General features: G+C 41.2%; 1 protein-coding gene across 3 annotated transcripts in view; it reads left to right on the top strand.

Moving 5' to 3' along the window:
* Positions 1-22,117, top strand: part of LOC147014442 (SLIT-ROBO Rho GTPase-activating protein 1-like) — a 161,790-nt gene that overhangs the window by 38,663 nt on the left and 101,010 nt on the right. For 2 of the 3 annotated variants that reach the window (XM_085850629.1, XM_085850628.1), the window contains exons 2-4: positions 12,191-12,392; positions 20,672-20,834; positions 21,314-21,376. In XM_085850629.1, coding sequence (XP_085706755.1) covers positions 12,191-12,392; positions 20,672-20,834; positions 21,314-21,376 — 428 coding nt within the window. The remainder of the gene's footprint in view (positions 1-12,190; positions 12,393-20,671; positions 20,835-21,313; positions 21,377-22,117) is intronic. The other variant, XM_085850630.1, reaches the window with a different exon arrangement.

Below are 22,117 nucleotides of genomic sequence, written 5' to 3'. Positions count from 1 at the left end.
AACATTTTCAGATTTCACTCCAGATTTTACAAGCAGAGTGTTGGCTTCGTGGTTAGGGTGGCTGCTTGGAATCCTAGGGTCCTGAGTTCAAGCCCCGTTGGCCGCTGAATTAATATACACCAGGAGGTTGACTCAGCCTGTCATCCTTCTGAGGTTGGCAAAATGAGCACCAGTGTACTGGTAAGGGGGACACTGCATCAGTGGCATAGCCGTGTCCCAACCAATGATGCAACCAGCAGCCACAGGCTGCACGAGAGACAGACAGATACAGAGACAGAGACAGACAGACACAGAGAGACTCCACATTTTGACACTTATTTAGTCCACCAGATCCGATCCGCAAATCCAGAATCATATTTCGATTATATCAGTCCATGAGAATAGATCGTGTTTCCAAGGCAAGGCATTTTTAGTAGGTCGATTCAAAATGGTGGCTAAGACCCGTGACAGGTGAAGTTGGGCTGACCAAGGATAAGCCTTTCATGAAGGTAAGCTGTTAATTGTCTTCAAAAGGGGTGTTTAAATTTACCCAAATCCCCAGTTTTCATTCAAGCACTCCCTTGGAGCTCCCTGAATATGCGTTCAAATTTTGGGGCTTCAAGGTTTCATGGTTTTGGAGTTATGGAGGAGAAACACACTGGCATTTATTATTGTTGTTATTATTATTATTATTATTATTATTATTATTATTATTATTATTATTATTGTTATCATTATTATTATAAATGCTAAATGACAGTGATGAGCTGTCATCATCAATCGGGTTTCACCTGTGCTGGAGGTGCTGTTGGACCCCTTAGCCAGATTGTATTTTTAAATCTACAATGGTGTACTGGAGGTATTGTGGCACGGTCTTTTCAGCACTACTTTGAACTTGGTTTATTCCCTACACCTTTCGAAAGTGGACGGAGGTGATGTATTCACCCATGTTTATTTGTTTGTTTGTTACCCTCGCCAGAGGAGAGGGTATTGCATTTGGGTCTGTTTGTTTGTTTGTCTGTCTGTTTTTCCGCATATAACTTTCGTGTTTTATCTCTGCAACCGCTTGTCGGATTGAAAGGAAATTTTTTTACCATTGGTGTGACTATGCATGCAGAATGTTTTAAAGATAATTATGACGTCATAGGTGATGTGGTGTGGCAGCCATGTTGGAAAAACGGAAAAACTTTGGACCTCTGCATCTCTGAAACCACACCAATGAAAAAAATTGAAACTTGGTACAAAGCAAGTACTCCACCTATGGAATGAGTGATTTTTTTATTTATTTAAATGATGTCATAAGTGCCCTCGTTATGACGTCATAATTGCATATGTAGAACGCCGCATCCGATCAGTATGAACAATTTTGAGGGTCACCTTGGGATAAAATGGTCCACAGAAATTTTTTTCATGATGTCATCGGTCATGTGATTCGGCAGCCATATTGTGTTTTTTTTTTCATTATTTTTTTATACCTTCAAAAATCTTCTCTAAAGTGGCTGAACAAATCAAGGCGAAACTTTACACGTATGACTGCCTGTCCATGAGGAACAAAAGGTTCACACATATGATATCATAGGTCACATGGTTTAGCAGTCATATTGGATTTACCCAAAAACCTATAAAAAAATACACCACTCAAAAGAAGTCCTGGCGAGGGTCTGCAATCTCTGATTGCTCTTTTTCTTGGTTGTTTTTCTGTGAGCAGGATATCTCAAAAGGTTATAGATGGACAATCCGGTCGGCGACATGGGTGGTTGCAATGTAATTGCATACTAGTCATACAGTTTTTGATGGATCGGGGTGAGATTTTTCGACAAAGAGGTTGATTATAGTGCGCATAAAAGCCTGGAAGCCGATTTTTGATTTTAGAAAAAATAAATTTTTGGGGATTTTTCAAAAATTTCAAAGGTCCGTTGCTCGGCAATGGTGGTGTCCATAGCAACGGTGCTCAAAAGCATAGAACAAGATCCTGGTATGAACCTACCTGTCAAATTTCATCAAAATCGGTTGACTCCTCTGGCCCCCAGAGCTGTCCATTACATACAAACAGACAGACGGAAAACCTGAGAATAATGGTAGTCTAGCGACCACCCAATTTAGACGAAACTTGGCTGTTTGGTTGGGTGTGTGATGTGAACAAATTGATTCAATTTTGGTGAATATCCAGATCCGGTTCATAAAATTAAAATAATTATTCAAGTGATTCTTTCCCATTGGGAGATCGGGTAAAAATGATATATATAGAATGATAATTCAAACCCTTGTGACCTGGTTATGACAAAACCAGGTAGACGAGTTGGGTCGGTGAGAAGAACAAGCTGATTAGCTTTTGGTTCAGGTCCGGATCCAGATCTGGTCTATTGGTGGAAAACAAAAGGTAAACTGTGTGGTGGAGGTATGCACTCTACCAAGTGCCATTCTCATAGTGGGAGATGGAGGTGTGTGTGTGTGTGTGTGTGTGTGTGTGTGTGTGTGTGTGTGTGTGTGTGTGTGTGTGTGTGTGTGTGTGTGTGTGTGTGTGTGTGTGTGTGTGCGCGCGCGCGCGTGCACGCGTGTCCGGGCTGTAGCTTTTTTACCATTTGAGCTTTTGTCATCAAATTTTCAACAAAGCTTTATTATGAGACTACAGAGAAGACAAATTAAGAATTTGATCAAAAGGTCAAAGGGTACGGACGTACGTCTAGCGTATGGAAGAAGGACAAGAAGAAGTCCGAATACACAGTGGACGGGTTTGCATTTTCAGATGCTTTATAGTTTTTCTTTGTTTTTGTTCTAGAAATTACATACAGTAATAGGTATTTTTCGATGCCAAATTGGCTCTTGGGAGAGCTGCTGTTAATATTTAAATGCTGAGGATGATTTTGGATTTTCTTGCTGAGCTATTATCTTTTGGAGCTTGTGTAATTTCTTTGTGCATAAGGTTCTGTTTTTTCAATCGACACCAATAGTAAAACAGGCCATGTACGCCCATTCCTGGACCACGTTGTAATTCTTGCTTTCTTATCTTCTCTTTCCTTCCACCAGCTTGCCATTCTTCCTCTACATTCACTTCCCTCATTTCCGCTAAATGATAATCGAAAATACTGCACATTCTCATGGAATTCAGTCTTTAAGGTGAATTTTGATGAGATAATTGCAAACAAAAACATTACTTTAAAGCATTTGTCTGTTTATTTAAGTCTCAGTTCCTCACTGCCCCTCTCTGGAAGGACTGCCAAGCAAACTTGATTGTCTACTTTTTCGATGGACCTCTGAGAAACGTCACGAAAACTCTTAGGTTTCGCTTCCACTCACGACTTGGCAAGATCATATTTCGAGCTAGTTTTCAAAGCTGGGTATAAGTTGGCATTCTCCACTACGTCTTCTAATTGAAACTTCTGCAACCTATGTGGCTTTTTAAGCATGGCACTACACTGGATTGTCACTCTCATTTATGGACTGGCATCCAGGATGAATCTCCTCACTACTTCTGGATGTGGTGGACACCAAAGCTCTGAACATTAATGGAATGACCTCTCAAGAAGCTGAGGCAAAGGGCCCCCTACTGTCTCATCAGTATATACATTGGTGGCCTGTCTGTCATTGGCAATGCCTCATTTTATGTTGCACCCAGCCCCTCACGAACTGTACATTAATGCGCATGTTCTTCCAGCACATGAATGTCCACATCTACCGTCAGTATGATGTCCATTCGGAATCTATCGCCTTGCTCTTGCAAAAGAATAGTTTTGGTTTTGGGTAGGAGGAAAGAAATACTATTTTAATGCACAATGTGTCCTTACAAACATATTACAAAAGAGTTTCACAACTGTTGCAAAACGTAACGATGTCAACATCGGCATACAGGCGGTTAAGCGGTGACAGATAAGGCCCAACCACCAAACTACTCTGGAGGAAGGTCTCACGGTCCTCAAACTTGCTTCAATGGTTATTGCATTCTCTCTTTTGCTTTGACTGATGCCTGAGTTGTTCATCCGTCCCTCTGGGGCAAGGATAACCATGACTACCATCATTGATTGTGGGGAAGGGGGAGGGAGGGAGTCTGCAAGTGGCTCGTGAGGCCAATTGCTTTGAATGGTCTGAAGCACACTGGACAGTAGAGGGCTGGCTGCATCATCCAGAGGTGCACTAACGAACAAATATGCACAAAACACACTCGCCTCCAAACTGTTTACCCTGGGTTTGAATCCTGACCCAGCCATAAAAAGTCATCCTAGTATTTTGTACGAAGGGAGATTCATCAATGTTTGTGCTGTCCCTTGGATGGATGTTAAACTGGGTCTCCCATCTGCCCACAGTGACCTTCACAAAGAGTGGGTGAGCGATCTGCCCGCACCATGACGAAGTTCCTTCTGTAGGTTAGAAGAGGAATTTGGAATTTGATCAGCAACGCAGGTTGTGCCCCCAGCAAATGGAGCTACTTGCAGCCACGTACTTTAGCCGAATGATGAAGAAGAAGAAGACTGGAGAGTTTGCTTGTGGCTCCCTGATTAAGAAAGAATGTGTAGCTGCTCTTTCAAAACCTTCCCTGCTTGTGCCTTGCTCCCTCAATCTTTAATCCGCTTCTGCTCGACAGTGTGCAGCACCAATATGGATGAGAGTACACCCGCTGGAGCGACCTTCCATGAGGTGCTCCCAATATACAGTGTCAACGTTGAAGGGTTTAGGGAGGACTTGAAGGTGTCTTTATGGGGTTTTTTTTCTCATCACCTTGAGCACTTTCCACAATTTTGCTATCCATGCTCGATACGTTCTTTGGATGTTCTTCAGACATCCTGCTGACATGACCTGCCCATTTCACCTGTGCTCTAATCAGGGGAGTTGGCTTGTCTCCCAGATGCCAAACCTTGGTGTCAGGGATCGTATTCTGTCTGTATTGTAGTGTTGAGCCTCGTGTATAGTTAAATTCACCAGATCAATACATGTTCTCAAGTTGGTTTTTGATGTTTTGTACACTTGCAGGTACTTCTGCAATGGTTCGCACGATGGACAGAGAAATGTGTGATCGTGGATTGACAGATAACTTTCAGGTTTTAAAGTACGTGTGGCACTGTTTTTCAATGGTTAAACCAAAGGTTAAACCAATATTGGCATTCAATAAAAGTGACCGGAAAGCTCCTGGAAAAAGTAGCTTATTGCATTCACATCATTACTATTCGCAACCTGCCCACTAACACAACATGGTATATTGGATGGGATTTGAACTGGGGTTCTCAGCGTCACGAGCTATTGGTTCGGCTTTACCGTGTTAATGTTGAAGTTACTTTTGAGACAAATCGTTCAATACTTCAATCCTAAGTGTAAATCCTGGAATATGCACCAAACAAAATGGCCAGTTATGTGTTTATATTTGAAATCCCCATTTGGCTGACTACATGTGCTTTATAAAAAGTGTTGGTTCGGTGCACACGTGACACCGTCAAAGTGAATGCCAGTGCAGCAGACCAGTTTTTCAAATAGATAGTTCTAGTCCTTGTTCATAATTATGTTCCGAGATACCAAATGCTCAGATTATCATAAAAGAAATGATGCTTGTATGGTTTAATAAACATCTGCCATTGATTCAGCATATGTATAACACCATTGAAACTCATGAGACTGGGCAGCCATGTGTGATTGTGCTCGAGCCATTTTATTTGCTCTGCCGTCATGGCGACAAAATGCTCTTACAGTCTGTCTTTCAGCATAACTACCCTGGTATGTTCCTTGAAACTTAATATGTGGAATCATTTCAATTTTGCTGGGGATCTGCACCCTGCACAAACAAACTGGCTTCATAATCTAGAGGTGAGCAAGTTGTGTTGTGCTGCAATTCACCATGTTCTGTTTGAGTGGGAATGTGCAAAAAACGATACAAAATGCAATCGATCTTTTTTTTTTCAATTGAGGTTTGTTATAACTGGAATGCGTAGTCAGGTTGAGTTTAAGGGGGGGAAAAAAAGAAGAAAGAAGTCAAATTCTAACTTTGATGCACCGTCAAAGTTTGAATTTTGTAGATGGCACTAGTAGCATTTAAATTGAACATTGAACACATTGAACGAAGCGATGTGTTTCAGTGGATGTTAAAATATTATTATTATTATTATTATTTTATGTTTTGATTAAAAAATATAATGAATGAAATCAACAGGACGTTGATTGGAGTGTGATAGCTATCATGGCAACCAAGGAAAAGCTGATGTTTCTGTCATTAACCCTTTGTCTTGGGAAAAGAGAGAGAGATGAGATAATGATGAGGATTGATTATACAGTGGGAGTGAATCATACTAGGGGAAATCGTACTAGGGGCAGGGGTCAGGGAGTATCTGGGGGTGACAATTATTGATTTTAACAGGGAGGGTCAGGGTTCTAGGGTGAAAAGTCAAGGGGACTAGGATTGGGAGAAAAGTGTAAATAATTGCGAAATCCAAGAAGTTACAGAACTTTAGATACTTATACTATCGCAACTTTGAAAAGTGATGTAAATAATAATAATAATAGAAAATTTGATAATCTATCTATAATTCCAGCAGTGTGTGTGTGTGTGTGTGTGTGTGTGTGTGTGTGTGTGTGTGTGTGTGTGTGTGTGTGTGTGTGTGTGTGTGTGTGTGTGTGTGTGTGTGTGTGTGTGTGTGTGTGTGTGTGTGTGTGTGTGTGTGTGTGTGTGTGTGTGAGACCACTGTTTCTCGACAACCACTGGTCCGATCTCATTGAAACTTGCCAGCTATATTGCTGGGGACCTGAGGATGTGCCTTTTCAAGGTTTGATATTGATCGGACAAGTGCTTCCCAAGTTATGGCCATTTATTTACCAACCAATGACATGACACGTTGCTGCGTAGGCCGGTGCGCGGCCGGCCGACTATGACGTCACGGGCTGTGCCGGTTATATGGCAGCGAATGTCATGGCAAGCAAAGACAGGGAGGTAAACTTGATTTTAATTTGGATTTTAATTAATTCTGTGTGTGGAAGTGTGGTTGTCGCGAGAATGCGAGAGCGAATGAACTGCCTGTGTGGTTGTCGTTTCTGGCTCGCGGTTTGAAAGTAATTTTTTTTTTTTTGCACGTACGGGCACGTGAGAGCGAAGGAACGGCCTGTGTGGTTGTTGTTTCTGGCACGCAGTTTGAGGTTTTTTTTGTTTGTTTGCACGCACGTACGGCACGCACCTACGGGCACACATCTACGGGCATGCACTAGTTAGGAAAATAATTGTGACAATTGAAATGAAAAGACTGATATAAAGGGGAAGAGGAGGGAAAGGAAAAGGATGGCAGGAGAGAGGAGAGGAAAAATAAAGGAGAGTGATAAAAGAAAAAAAGAGGAGAGGTAAGATGGATGAAATAAAATGGGAAAACAGAGAGAGGGAAAGGATTGAAAAGTTGAAGAGACAGACGGTCTAAATTGATGAAAAGCGCTCGTTGATCCCGTGGGGGGCCAACATGCTGATCATGTAAATAAGTTCCATTTTAAATTCAGACTGTGACACAACAAAATGTGACAAAGGTCGAGGAGTGCGAATACATTCTGAAGGCACTGTATATCATGAAGGCCATATCTCTCAATGTTGAAGAATTGGTTAAAAAAATTCTAGGATCTGAGTCTTCACCAAACTCTAATCAAGTCGTACCTGTCATACACCCAACTTGTCCATTAAGTTTTGTCCGAATCTGGCGATAACTTTTTGAGATATCCTGCAACAGGGGTGAAAACATAACTTCCATCCACCTTAAGTGGCGGAGGTCACTATCTAAGCAAAACATGCCAGTTGAGGGCGTTTAATTTTGGTTTTAGCCTGGTGTTCGAATACATTTGACTTTATTTTGATTACATTGGGATTTTCCATTGGACATGCTGATGCTCACTTAGCAATGGCCAGAGGCCCTAAATCTCAAACAAAGTCAGGACCTTCCCCCTGGATATGTCTCAATAATTTGAGTCTTGCATCCTGCTCTGTTTGCCAAACTCTCTGCCTGTGGTGTGCAAGGCCAACTTCATACTTGGCTTTTGCAATTCAGTCGACATCTAATCAATCACTCCCTGTTCTCTTCTTTCCCAGGGGAGGCTGGAGTGGTCCAAGGCAGTGTCTTGGTGTTCATCTGAATCTCACCTCTCTGATGCTCTGGAAAACCATATCTTCCTTTTTGCAAATGATTCTACATTGTATCGTACAGTACCCCCATCCCACTGACAGGCAGGCAGCAGCTGCATCACTCTCTGCTGATCTGGAATTGATTAGATGCTGGTCTGATAAGTTTAACATCTTTCAATATTGGCAAATCCCACAATCTCAACAGCCTATAAGGCTTTTGGCCAGAGCTCACTAAAGTGCTATGTTCTGTAGGCTGGGGATCTATCATCACATCTGTCTTGTTGGGATTCTGTGAAATCTCACTCTCAAAATTATTTTCATTTTATCTCATCAAAAATTATAAAACCAACAAGGAGGACAAAGTGCAAGGCCTTTTATTCTCACATTGCATACAGGTTGGTGGTCTCTCAGTTTTTATATATTTTTTATTTGTTAACCACTTCTCATCTTTATTGATGTCTCCCCCCTCCCCCCCCACCTATCTCCTCCACCCTTCTCCCCTCTCTCCTCTCTGTTTATTTCCTTGCTCAATGCTCAGTGTCTACAAGTGGCCCCATTTTCCCACTATTAGAACATCGTCTTTTTGTCCTCTGTCACCTCGCTCTTCCATGAGTCTCGATCTTGTATTTTGTCAAGTTGATAAAGTTTATTGAGAGAAAGATGGGCATAAGGAAAACTGATAGACTTCTACAAAAATAAAGGTCCATTGAGCATGACCTGTACGTATCCAACTTTTGATTTGCACTATATATGGCATCCCAGACTGCATGTTCCTGTTTTCTAAGGATATGCCATAATGATGTGTAATATACCACCACAACTTCTTTCTTCATGCAGAAACACACATGGCAGGTGTCTTGCAATATCTTTTCCATCTCCTGGTGATACAGAAGCCACAATTGGCCACAAAGTCAAATTTCACAAAGAAAGATATAACTCCTTTAAAAAAAAAACATAATCAAACCACAACTGCAAAACAGGAAACTCAAAGACTTTTGATAAAGCTTGTGCATGTCTGTGGGGAAAGGACAGCCTTTCTGTGTACAGACTTCATGGTGTGGAAACATCGATAGTTCCAGAAAATGTAGTTCAACATATGGTAAATAACTTTCCATTCAGAATTACATGTCCATAAAACCTCGCATTCTCAAATTTTCATTAATTTGGTACATATGGAGATGTCATTGAATAATGAACCGTGCAAAATTTCTGCTCTGCACCTCAAGATATGCTTTGTTAAACCAATTGGACCAAGAGAGCAGATCTAAATGTAATTTTACAGCTCATTTAAAGCCAGATCTATCCAATGAATAAATAGGAATCAACCATATCTAAAAATAATATTGAAATAAAAAACCCTGAAATATATGTATATTATCTACAGTATAAAGCTCTTTCTAACCACTGACTCACTGACTCACTCACTGACATATTAAATATCGGTACCTTCTGGGTGATGTAGAAAGCTGAAATTTTGCGTGCCGATGGACATCGAAGTCGGTACACTGGGAAAAACCACAGAACTGTCGGAAAGAATCTGTAAATGAAAATATAAATAAATGGGAAAAAACAAATTCAAATAAACAATTGAAAAATCAAATGCAGGTGAGCGACCAGAGACACTGGGGAAGCACGGTTCGTGTGCTTACATAATGTGTAAGCATACCCCACTAGTATATATATATATATATATATATATATATATATATATATATATATATATATATATATATATATATATATATATATATATATATATATATACACATACAGGTAGTGGACAAAAAAATGGAAACACCTCGGTAATTAGGGGACACCAAGCAATGGCTACCACACAAGTGTGACTCATGTGCTAATTTTAAAAGCAAATAACATCCCAGCATGCTTTGGGTTATGCATAAAATTGCTGCACAAGCCTGGTTGCCTATAATTATGGCTGCAACAGAAGACCCCCCCCCCTCCAATTCCGCCATCCACAGAGCATGTGTGGATGTCCAACGGTTTGATGAAAATGACACTGATGGTATCCATATGTCATGGCCTTCTCAGTCACCAGATCTTAATGCAATCAAGTACTTGTGGGATATTCTGGAATGATGCTTGAGACTGCATTTTCCATTGGTGTTCCCATTTTTTGTTGAATACATATATATATATATATATATATATATATATATATATATATATATATATATATATATATATATATATATATCAATGTGAAAAATATAAAAAAGAGCATTAATCAGACTATTATCATCCCTGCTCAAAAGGAGTTGGTTGCATTGTCACAAAGGAGCCAGATGTTTTTTTTTTTTGTATATATCAAAATTAGTGGAGAAAGACACATGGGGCGAACAAGCTGAACCACAGCAAGAAGAGGAAGGGGCAAGGGAGGGATGAAACATTAAAGGACCGAACCAACCTGCAACTAACAAACGAAAATATACACGGGGGGGGGGGGGGGGAGGGGCAGTGGGGAAATCACAATAACCTGGAAAAGGAGTGCTTGGGAATGGGGTAATTTGTGGTGGAAGAGATCATGAGTATGGATTGGGGGTGGGAGTGACATAAGGTTGTGGTGAACAGCTGTCTTGAAAGCCTTGGAGGGAAGAATGGGACTGAACAAACTAGGGGAGTTGGTTCCACAGGTGAGAGAATAGAGGAACAACTGAGGAGGTGAGGAGTGAGCCTGGATTTTGGGAGTTTAACAAGAAGAGGGTTACTGACAGACTGTATGTGCCCTGCAGAAAACTGGGGGGAACAAAGCCATGAGAGGGTAGAGGGTGCAAAACCAAAAAGGAGGTTGTAGAATACAGAGGCCACTAAACCTGTCTGCCATGCGAAAGTAAAAAAGCGTAGACACAATAACACGCCTAGTCTTGAGCCACCGAATCATCATTTGCATTTGTCCGATGGGAAATCGTTGAGTGACTATGAAAAATATTTAGCCATCACACCTGAATGACGAGTCTGCGTGATTGCGATCGTTAATGGCAGCCATTAAGCATCTTGCCAGTGAGTGTGAGTACTGAAAGTTGGTTAGCTGTTATAACTTTCAGTACCTTCTGTGTGGTCCATAAAATAACCTGTCCTGATAAAACCTGAAAACATAAAACCATAGTTCTTGATCACAACATAAATATGTAAATTACTAATTGCTGATTCAGTAGAATCAGCAATGATGCTAACATTGTAAAAAGACTGGTACATCATATGATGCTATGATGATGCTCAAAACAATGAGTGATGCTAAACTTGTAAAATAATTGATAAGCAACCAATATGTTGCTTTCTGGGTGATTTTCTTTTTTCTTGTAACTTGCTGCAATCACAAAATAAACACTTTAATTTTATTATCCTACTATTAATTTGCAATTGTTCACTGGCTTTGACACCAATATAAATTTTCATTATGGAACTGAGGCATCAAAACGCTGCATATAATCAAACGAACAGTTTCAAATGGAGCACCTCGCCACCATTAGAGCATTTAAATTGCATCAGGTGTGGCAATAAATGTGAATTGTTGCTCCCAGCTTGACGGCTCGATGACAGAAGACGCCATTTGCGTTTTTGCCAGTTCCATCCCTACTCCGTCTAGAATCCTGTGCTGGCACGAGCAACTAGCTCGGCATTTTAATCTGTGACAAACCATCAACCTTGTCGATCACATATTGGACAGCAATCGACAATATTCTGTCTTGTGTTTTGTTATTAAAGATGAATTCCTTGAATGGTATCATTTGAGAAATCCATAATATTTTACTATTTTGTATTTTGCCATCATATTTTACAATCCCCTCCCCAAAAAAGGTTGCTCTTTAAAATGATTCTTCAATGGATCTGACTTTCAGTGGACGCTCTAACCATCATTATGGATGTATTTAAAACGCAACTGTCCTTTGAGTGCTCCAAATGTGTAATTTTGTGCATTCATTTACTCGCACAGTATTACGTCTTTGTTTGAAACTATTACAATATTTGTAATGCATTTTCAATTTCAAGAAAATCTCTCTCTCCTCTCCTCTCCTCTTTTCTCTCTCTCTCTCTCTGTAAACGAGTGCCATGTTAAGGCGATTAATATCTGACTATTCCTGCTGACTACCTCCATTTCCCTGATGCTCTCTGATGATGTAGAAATCCGGCTGCAACTTGGAGAGCAGTTACGATGCTTGGAGCAACAGTCCGAGCTGCGAACACAGCTCCTCCAGGATTTCCAGGACTTCTTCCGCCGGCGAGCTGAGCTAGACATGGAGTATGCACGTGGCCTTGACCGTCTTGTTGAGCGCTTCCACGGCCGTTCCCGTGGAACTTCCACGCGTGATGTAGCTGCTCACAGGTTCTCTTACCTTCCATGTTTTAAAATTAGTGTCGATATAAACTTTTGTAAATCCATGCGACCCTTTTCTCTTTGTGTGTAGTTGTTGATTATGATTCACTTTGTCGAGGAATATTCAATCATGCATCTACTTTGGCTTTTCATTTTGTGGCTTAAAGATTTAACAAACCAGAACAAATATTTCCCTTCTCAGGTTCCAAGAAAACAAATAAAAGCCTGACAGTTAGATTTTAATACAGAAAGGGATGGAGAGAAAGATTGGTATCAGAAGCACACGGGGGATTCAAGATCCCACGCCCCTCTTGTCTCATGCCCCCCTTGCTGTGCGTTGTGTTAGCTCTCATACGAGCCTTGACAAGGTATTTTAAAAAAGGAGTGGGGTTGGAAATGGGGAGGTAAAAAAATCTAGGAAATGTATTTGTTTGTTTATCATTGTAAGACATATGTGAGAAACAGAGGGGAATTGGAATCAGTGGGGGAGGGAGGATTGCAAGACATGATGGTGGAAATTACACAGCCTCATAGAGTGCATACATACCACGTGCCGTTTGCATTGCCACATTATCCCAGAGAGGGGGAGTGAAGTTTACATTCCTGTATGTTACATTGAGTTGGATTTCCATCCATGCACTGTGTGAATACTTTGTGGCTACGGAACCATCTGTTATACGCTAGAAATTGGGCTGCGCCATGCTGTGCATTGACAGGTTTCACATGTTCCATAATGCACTTAAGGCTCTTTTTGTCACTTTATCTTCCCAAAGGTTCTCGTACACTGCTTAGCATTGTGCCTGGTTTAGTTGTTACTCGAGTGATTTTTTTTTTTCTTCTATAGGGGTTTCTTTCCTTGCTTGGGAGGTACATGACACACCATCTTGCCCTCTGGAGTTTCCGATTCATACCACGTGTCCTCTGATGCTTCATTCTTCCAAATATTTTTGTGAATCTTATCTCTCCATCTTTTAGGCCCACCTTGTGAATGAGGTTTCAGTAGCCAGTTGAAGGCATTCATCTTTGGTATGCAATTGTCTTGCATGTGGGCAAGGCACCCAACCACTCCAGGTGGTGCTTTACAATAGCTTTGTTTCCTCATTTTTATTGGTCCCTCCATCACCTAATTTCTTTTGATGTTTTGTATTGTCTGTTGGAGATGACTAGTGCAATGCATATACACATTTGTGATGGAAGGAGTTCAACCTCAAATGCATCCTGAGATAGACCCATCATTGAGATCCATACATTGACCCCTGTGAGCCCACGTGCCTCGTATATGTTTTATGTTTGATTCATTCTCAGGGGGTGGTTGTCTTTTCATGAACGTTATCTTGCATTAAGACCTTGAAAGCTTTCGATGCCTGTGAAATTATTGTTGTCAATTGGTGAGTCCATCCTTCCTGATGACTCAATCACAGATTATATGAATGGAAATTTATCTGGAAATTCATTCTTCCTATTATTTACAGCTATAGTCGCTTTGTCCTCATCAGTTCGCTTCTCTTTCAGTTATGATGAGCTTCGTCCAAAGTCTCCATCGACTCACTCCTATTCTTGCATGGCCCACACTCTCAATCAGACCTGGTTGTTGCGAGGAGTGCTACATCTTTGGCAAATTGGCATTCAGTCGTTCGTATATTGTCAGCATTTCCTGTGTACCTTTTGGGACAACTTCCCGTCAGGAATACTACTTCAGATTTATTCTTGCTCGACATCTCACGTAAACTTGTGCAATCTAACTTTCCACCACGAGGTAAGCACAGACGACGTACAAAACAGTTGTCCTGCAGCTTCCCTTTCCCAGGTCAAATGCTCAGATCAATCGCTTCAAAAAGGATGTCCATTAAGTGAATCTGGGCTTACATGTTTTGGTGAAATAATTGGATGAGCTCGATTGTTTGATCAGATTCACCTGGTTTCCTCAATGCTGTCCACATCACAATGCATGACACAACGTTATTTGCCTTTTTTGACGTCAAGGAAGAGAATAAATGATTTTGTTCCGTGTTCTACACAGACTTTCTGTGTAACACAGTACAAAGACTTTTCTGTGACACACATTATTTGAAATTGCATCTGTAGAGCTTCCAATGTGAACCCTCACAGAGATGTGTGCAATCACTGTTGTTACCTCCACCACTGGATGTGGATAGAAGTTATGTTTTCACTCCTTTCTGTTTGTCTGTGAGCAGGATATCTCAAAAAGTTATGGACGGATTCGGTCGAAACTTGGTGGACAGATTTGTGTGCGTGACAAGGACAAATTTATTCGATTTTGGTGTCGATCCGGATCCGATAATTTATATTTTTCAAGTGATTCTTCACTGTTGAGAGATGGGACGAAAAAAAACCCCGAAAAATAGCACGATACCTCAAAAAGTTGTGATCAGATTTTGACAAAACTTGGTGAATGTGTTGGGTGACGGGTGACAAGATGTGGAGGTGACATGAACAAGCTGATCAGATTTTGTTTGAGGTCCGGATGCAGATCTGGCCTATCAGTGGGATACAAAACAAACTGTTCAGCCTGGTCGAGGGATGCGCTCCACTGAGTTGCCGTTCAGTTATCTCTTGTAATCCCTTGCAATATCCTTGTATCCGCTTTCTCCACTACATCAAACTGGTTGTTGCATTTGCTGAGTGCTCCTTTCTTTGCGATGGGAGCACAGTGGCAGTCCTCTCCTTATGGACTCTGTTCTCCCCCACCATGTTTTACTATGTCCAGTCGTAGATTAAGGACGCCATATTCACAGTATGCCACCTTTGACATTTCAGTAAATACAACAGAACTGCCCCCCAAGCTCTCCGTTATTCAGCTTCACAACATTTCTTGTGCTGACAGTTCAGCTTGGTGCGATTGTGGTGGTCACTGGTTTACTTTCTCTATTTCTGATACATCAAATTTGCTTTCAATGGTTTAGATCCCTGTGAAGTTCCTCCACCACTGCCGCTGTGCTAGAGATGTGTGGTGAAAGGATTTCCATCTTCAAAACACACGCACGCACACACCTGGTTACTCACGAAAACAACCTGCATTATTTTCCCTTCACTAACTTTGGGTATTGTCAAACTTGTCTCCTGCAATTATTCCCACAATTCTTCTCGGTGAACTCTCCTGGATGGAAGAAAAATTGAATAAGTAAAAATTCCTATCTCACTCCATTTCTAATGATAATCTTTTACTGTTTGTTGAAGTTGTTTCCTCTTGTCCTATTCTATTCTGCTTCGTCGGTCCCCTTCAACCCCTCCAAATAACTCCGATTGCGTCCCTATAATATTCTCTTCTCCATTGTAAATCTTTTTTTGTTTGTTTTTTTCCCTCATTAATTGGATCCTACAGCTTTGCAATCAGTGAACCCACTTAATACTGAACCATCTGGCTTTATAATCTATATTTATAAAACTGAGGATGTGTGTCTGTATGGTCATTATGCATTTCCACAAACTCCAACCGATTCCATTCAAATTCGGTACGATTATGGCTTTTGGTTCAACTTAGGTCATGGGCTATCAATTTTTTCCATAACACTTCCGATATTCGAAAAAATCGATAAATCGATATCCCTTATGGGATTTTCCATTCAAATCCACTCAAGTTTTAATCCACAATCAGAATGCCCTCTCAGTTGCAAGTTCGCCAAGAGACCAATTCCGCCGTTCTGAAAACCTAACTCATCTTTTGCGTGTTACTTCCCCCTTTTATCCGCCTGTCAATACATCATTTCACCCTACGTTTTCTACGGTACCATACAGGTCCGGATCGAAGAGTCGTTACGCGGTTTAGGGCCGTCAATTATGAGGTAGTAAGCGTTTAACTGTTTAGTGGTGGAGCTACGCTTATTGTGGCTTTCAGCAGCTAGTCAGGAAATTTGCAAGAAATCCCGAGCAATGCCGGGCTTTACTGCTAGTTTGTATAAATATAAATAAAGCTGACCAACACTGAAAGTACTATTTCGATGGTCTTCACAGACTTTTCTCTAAACAGATTCAAGCATTACTTCCACTGAAAACACAATGTTTAATTTAAACGAGAGAAGCAATTGTTAAAGTTATTTGAAAAAGGACTTCCTAGTAAGATAGCCTGGTGTTGGCTTAGTGGTTAGGGTGGTGGCTTGCGATCCAAGGGTCCTGAGTTCAAGCCCCGTTGGCTGCTGAATTAATACACCAGGAGGTTGACTCGGCCTGTCATCCTTCTGAGGTTGGCAAAATGAGTACCAGTGCACTGGTAAGGGGGGCACTGCATCAGCGGCATAGCCACGTCCCAACCAATGATGCAACCAGCAGCCACAAGCTGCGAGAGAGAGATTGAGATTGAGATTGAGATTGAGATTGAGATTGAGATATTTGAGATATTTGAGAGATTTGAGGATCTTGGTGCAGCAGAGGTTTTCAGCATAGGATTTGTAACTTCATTCCCACCTTTTTGGAAAGCAAAGTCATGATGATTAGTGAGCAGAATGCAATTAGGGGAAGACGTGCAGGGACACGGAGCGAGAGCTAAGAGACGATGGTTTTCAAAGCGAAGGAGCAGCTCAGACACTCTGCCTTTATCAAATGCTGTGTCCCATGTGATACTGTCGTTTGTGAGAGAAGGAAAAGAAGAGGAGCGTCTACCAAAGTTAAGCTTGATGAGATGTCCGAGCAGCATGAAGGAAGATGACAGGTGGGACTGTTCAGCCATCGGGTGGGAATGATGCTTTAGGAGGATGGTAAGGAGGTTGCCCTTGCCGAAGAAAAGACGAGGTTCTTGGTGGAATTTGATTTCCTGTATTCAGTGTTTATATAATGTTTTAGAATGACGATTTGTAACCAGGGATCTGTTGACATCTAAGGGTCCTTGAGCAGGTTATTGGGGGGACTGTAAAGGAAATTGGAAAAAGAGAAATGAAATCATTTTTTGTTTCTATTTTGTACTGACACAAAAGTGATGGGCCACATGGGGCTTTCTTCCTCATTATCTTTGTTAAATCATTTAATTAGCATTGACGATTGGGGTGAACAATGGGAGACTAAACTTTTTTTTATACATTGCTCGAGTGACACAAATATGGCAACAACTCCAGATTATCTGAATTGGGGACATTGTACGACTTTGTGAGTTATCGAGTTAGACTTTGTTAGACGACAGCTTCTAGTTACGTTCGTGATCATATTTCTACAAACATGCCGATGCTGCACGACTTGCCGAAGCTCTGGCAGACCTTGGGTACGTGCTCGTGGATGGGGGTAAAGGCTGTGAGAGCTTGGTTGCAGCTTTTACCCCCGTCCAGTCCATACATACAACGTCTGCCTCTTCGTGTCTCAACCATTCACAGCACGGTTGATTTCTCCACACTTTCGTTCCCTGCACGCATGATGTGTCCAACGTACGACGGTTTATGTTTATGCAGATTCGTTGAACACACTTCATCCGGATGGGGTGTTGCCAACACTCCTATGTTAATTTACGTCATTACATCATGATTGTGATTATGTAAATTGTTCCCACAGTAGTATTTATTTTATAAGGGAGGGTATCACTGTCCATGGCAATGGCATGCTGGGTAATCGCCCCAAGTGGCTTACAGGGAGATACAAAATTATGTTGCCCTGGCGTTTTATCAACACAATCATTATTTGAAACAAAAAAAAAATGAAGGAAGAATTCTGGACCCCTTTTTGGTCTGGGCCCTGGGGTAGTTACTCGGCCTGCCCCCCCCCCTCACCCCTCTTGACGCCACTGTTCACACAAAAGTCCTTAAGACTGCATGGGTAAGTATTCTATGAATGCCATCTTGTTCTACTCTTGCAGTCCATGGAATTTTTAACGCCCATCTCCAACTCTACATTTCAAAACTGTCAATCTTCTTTCTCTCGTTCTTCTTCGCTGTCCATGACTCGTATCCATACATTGCAAATGGAAATGCAAGAGCGTTCACCAGCCTCCTCTTGGTTGGTTTTGTCACATCTTTTGTTGAAAGATTAGGGTGGTGAGCTTGGGATCCTCAGGTTCTGAGTTCAAATCCTGCTTGGCTGTTGAATTTACGCCATATGGGGTTGACTCAGCCCGTCATCCTTCTGAGGTCGGCAAAATGAGTGTCATCTTCCTGGGATGATTGAGCCATTTGAGTATCGTGCGTCGGAGTGGTGACCCGTCCAAGATTGTGCCCAATAGCCCAGAAGACTGCTTCGGCAGCACCGACGCTCTGCATAGAGTATGGTCCCAATGGATGGATGGATGAATTGCTTCCTGGATGGTGCACATGCAAACAAGACAATTCTTAAGCTGACGTTTTCCAACTTGTACATCAAGATGGCTAACTACTCATACATGGACCATGCTACTCTTTCTATGCATTCCTATCTGCTCTATTTGCTCACAGACAAATATGTCCACCATGTTTCCTCTGAATCCATCCTTAACGTTTTGAGATATTGTGCTATATGCTGTTTTTTGTCCCTATCACTCAATGGTGAAGAATCACTCAACAATTCTTGTATCCAGATCAGGATCCAGATCCTCACCAAAATCAAATCAATTTATCCTTGTCACGCACCCAATCTAATCACCGACCTTCGGCTGAATCTGTCTATAACCTTTTGAGATATGCTGGATGTCGTTTTTGGCCCCATCACTCAATGGTGAAGAATCACTTTAAAAACTAGAAGGGTACTCGGAAGAGCGCATACCTCTGCCACGTAATGCCTGATCCACGAGAACATATCTGGCCCAATATATTTTTGAAATACCGTGCAATACAGTACCATCTCGTTTTTGGGCTTAGCTCTCAATGGTGAAGAATCACTTTAAAAATAAAATAATTATCGTATCCAGATCCAGATTCGGATCTTCACCAAAATCGAATTAATTCGTCCTTGTGACACCCAACCTGTCCATCAAGTTTCATCCAAATCCGCCCACCACTTTTTGAGATATCCACTACACAAACAGACACAAAGGGGTGAAAACATCACCACCTTCACCTTCGGTGGCGGAGGTAATTATAGTATTTGGATCTGAAACCTGATCTTCACTAAAATCGAATCTTGTCCACTAAATTTCGTCTGAATCTGTCCATAACTTTTTGAGTGATCATGCTCACAAACAAACAGACGGACATATGGGTGAAAACATAGACTCGGTCCACCTTCGGTGACAGAGGTAATGATAATAGCTTAACCTAATAACCTAATATTAATGTTATTTCAAAACAATATTAATACTAATAATATCCCCCCTCCAAAAGGGGTATTTCCTCCTTGGACAAAGGGATGTTAATGTGTATAAATAGCTTATCGTGGTATTTTTGGGGGCACCCCTCCCAGAGGGAAAAAATATAATAAGCCACAAGCATTTATGATTAACTTTTTAAACAGTCACTACTGCTTTTTAACAGTAAACTGAAAGGGAGGAAACCGGACGTTCTTGAGGCATTATATGCTTGTTGTGTCACCCACAGGCTAACGGACCTGAGCCTTGATCTACTGTAATCTATATACTCCAGATAGGATAATAACATGACCCTTCCTGCCGCTCCCGTAGGGAGTGGGTGTGCTTGTCTTTAAAATCAACATGAACATAATTATGGATTAAAGTAGGTTGAATCCAGATATTCATGGAGCAATACACAATTAAAAATAACTATATATTTGCCCTCTTTTTGGACAAATCCAACCTCTGCCGCCTGATTTTGCACCGCCATTTCACGGTGGGCGGTATAAGTAGCTCCGAACTTTGTAGAACACAAAACCTTCTTAAAGTCCATGAAATAATTTAAATTGATAGATTAACTTAAACTTTTCCAGTTGCTGGCAATGGTTATTTTTGCTCGTAATCTATAAAACAGAGATACACATTCCTTTGATACTCCCTTGCTTTTTTCCATGATTCTTCTCAGATTTGCGATTTGATTTCTCATTCCTCTTCCTCTTGTGAAACCTGCTTGCTGCCTTGCTCAATGGGAATTTCTCACTTAATTGAGTTTTATATTCAGTGTTCATTGGTCTTTGGTAATATATTGAGCTAGCCTGTGAAATTAAGGCAATGGTTCAGTAATTTGAAGATCTCTTGGATCCCCTTTCATTGGCGATGGTGTGTCGACTGAATGCTTACACCTTTTAGGCCGTACTTGCTCCAGATCTATGTGCAGATAGCAATTAAAATTTTGATTGCTACAGGTACAGATAGCTGTCGAACTTTGTTGGCATTCTGAATTGCAAATTATGTATTGCTTCAGTCCTTGTAGCACTAATTTGTTTGAGGTTTAATGAAATCTGTTGTCATGCATGTTTTGTGTTTTTCTCAGGCGAGACCAGAACATGCTCTCACCAGTAAACTGCTGGCACTTACTTCTCAACCAGACACGCCGTGAGAGTCATGACCGGTCAACACAAAGCGACATCTATTTGAATAATGTTGCACCTCGCTTTGGGCAAATCGCCGAAGACTCAACACGTCTCTTTAAGAAGGTATGCACTCAATTAATGGTGCATTCTCCTCTCCCTTTATCTTTTTATCAACTAAATTATATTATTCTCTTTCCTCTTATTTAATAGCCATCTTATGCTATTGTTTCAGCCATGGCAGCATTGCTTTGCGCGACTCAACAAACCGACGAACAAAACATTAACGAGTGAATATGACGACTCTAACTGTGTAGCAGCTAGATTATTTAATGATTATAACTGTTACGAAAAGGAAACTAAATTTGAATATCAAAAATAGAGAAGATGTATATCGAATTATTTTGAATTTTTGAGATTCTGAGGGTGGATGAAAAAATGCTTCTTGGAGCAGTAAAATGCAACTTCAGTTAATTTTTCAGTAGTTTCTGTTGAGGCAGCCAGGCTTTAGCGCTGAAGACTATGTGATGTAAAATTTTGCACTTTGTGTTAATTTATTATATAAAAGTGAAATATGGTGTTATTTTTGTGTGTATCAATTATAGTGCAGAGAGATCGGACAACAAGTGCAAGACGAAGTTCTCAAAGTCTTTGGAGAGGTGGGCATGGTGAGTCATTTCTTTAATTTTCTATGCTTTGTTGCATTTCAATAAACTCAGTATGCTTGAAAAAAAAAAATTCTCTCTTTCTCTCTTTCTCTCTCACTCTCTCTATTTGTCCTGTCCTGTCCTGTCTGTTTCTCTGTCTCTGTCTCTCACTCTTTCTCTCTCTTTCTCTGTCTCTCTCTGTGTCTGTCTCTGTGTCTGTCTCTGTGTCTGTCTCTGTGTCTGTCTCTGTGTCTGTCTCTGTGTCTGTCTCTGTGTCTGTCTCTGTGTCTGTCTCTGTGTCTGTCTCTGTGTCTGTCTCTGTGTCTGTCTCTGTGTCTGTCTCTGTGTCTGTCTCTGTGTCTGTCTCTGTGTCTGTCTCTGTGTCTGTCTCTGTGTCTGTCTCTGTGTCTGTCTCTGTGTCTGTCTCTGTGTCTGTCTCTGTGTCTGTCTCTGTGTCTGTCTCTGTGTCTGTCTCTGTCTCTGTCTCTGTCTCTGTGTCTCTGTCTCTGTCTCTGTCTCTGTGTCTCTGTCTCTCTGTCTCTGTCTCTGTGTCTCTGTCTCTGTCTCTCTGTCTCTCTGTCTCTCTGTCTCTCTGTCTCTCTGTCTCTGTCTCTCTGTCTCTGTCTCTCTGTCTCTGTCTCTGTGTCTCTGTCTCTCTCTTTCTGTCTCTCTCTTTCTGTCTCTCTCTTTCTGTCTTTCTCTGTCTCTGTCTCTCTCTCCCTCTGTCTCCCTCACCCTCACCCTCTCTTTCGCTCTCTGTGT

This window comes from Eptatretus burgeri, chromosome 13 (assembly GCF_056783735.1).
Source record: "Eptatretus burgeri isolate ZD-2024b chromosome 13, Ebu_testis_v1, whole genome shotgun sequence".
NCBI lineage: Eukaryota > Metazoa > Chordata > Myxini > Myxiniformes > Myxinidae > Eptatretus > Eptatretus burgeri.
The sequence above is the reverse complement of the archived record's forward strand: the minus strand, read 5'-3'. Positions and strand labels throughout refer to the sequence as shown.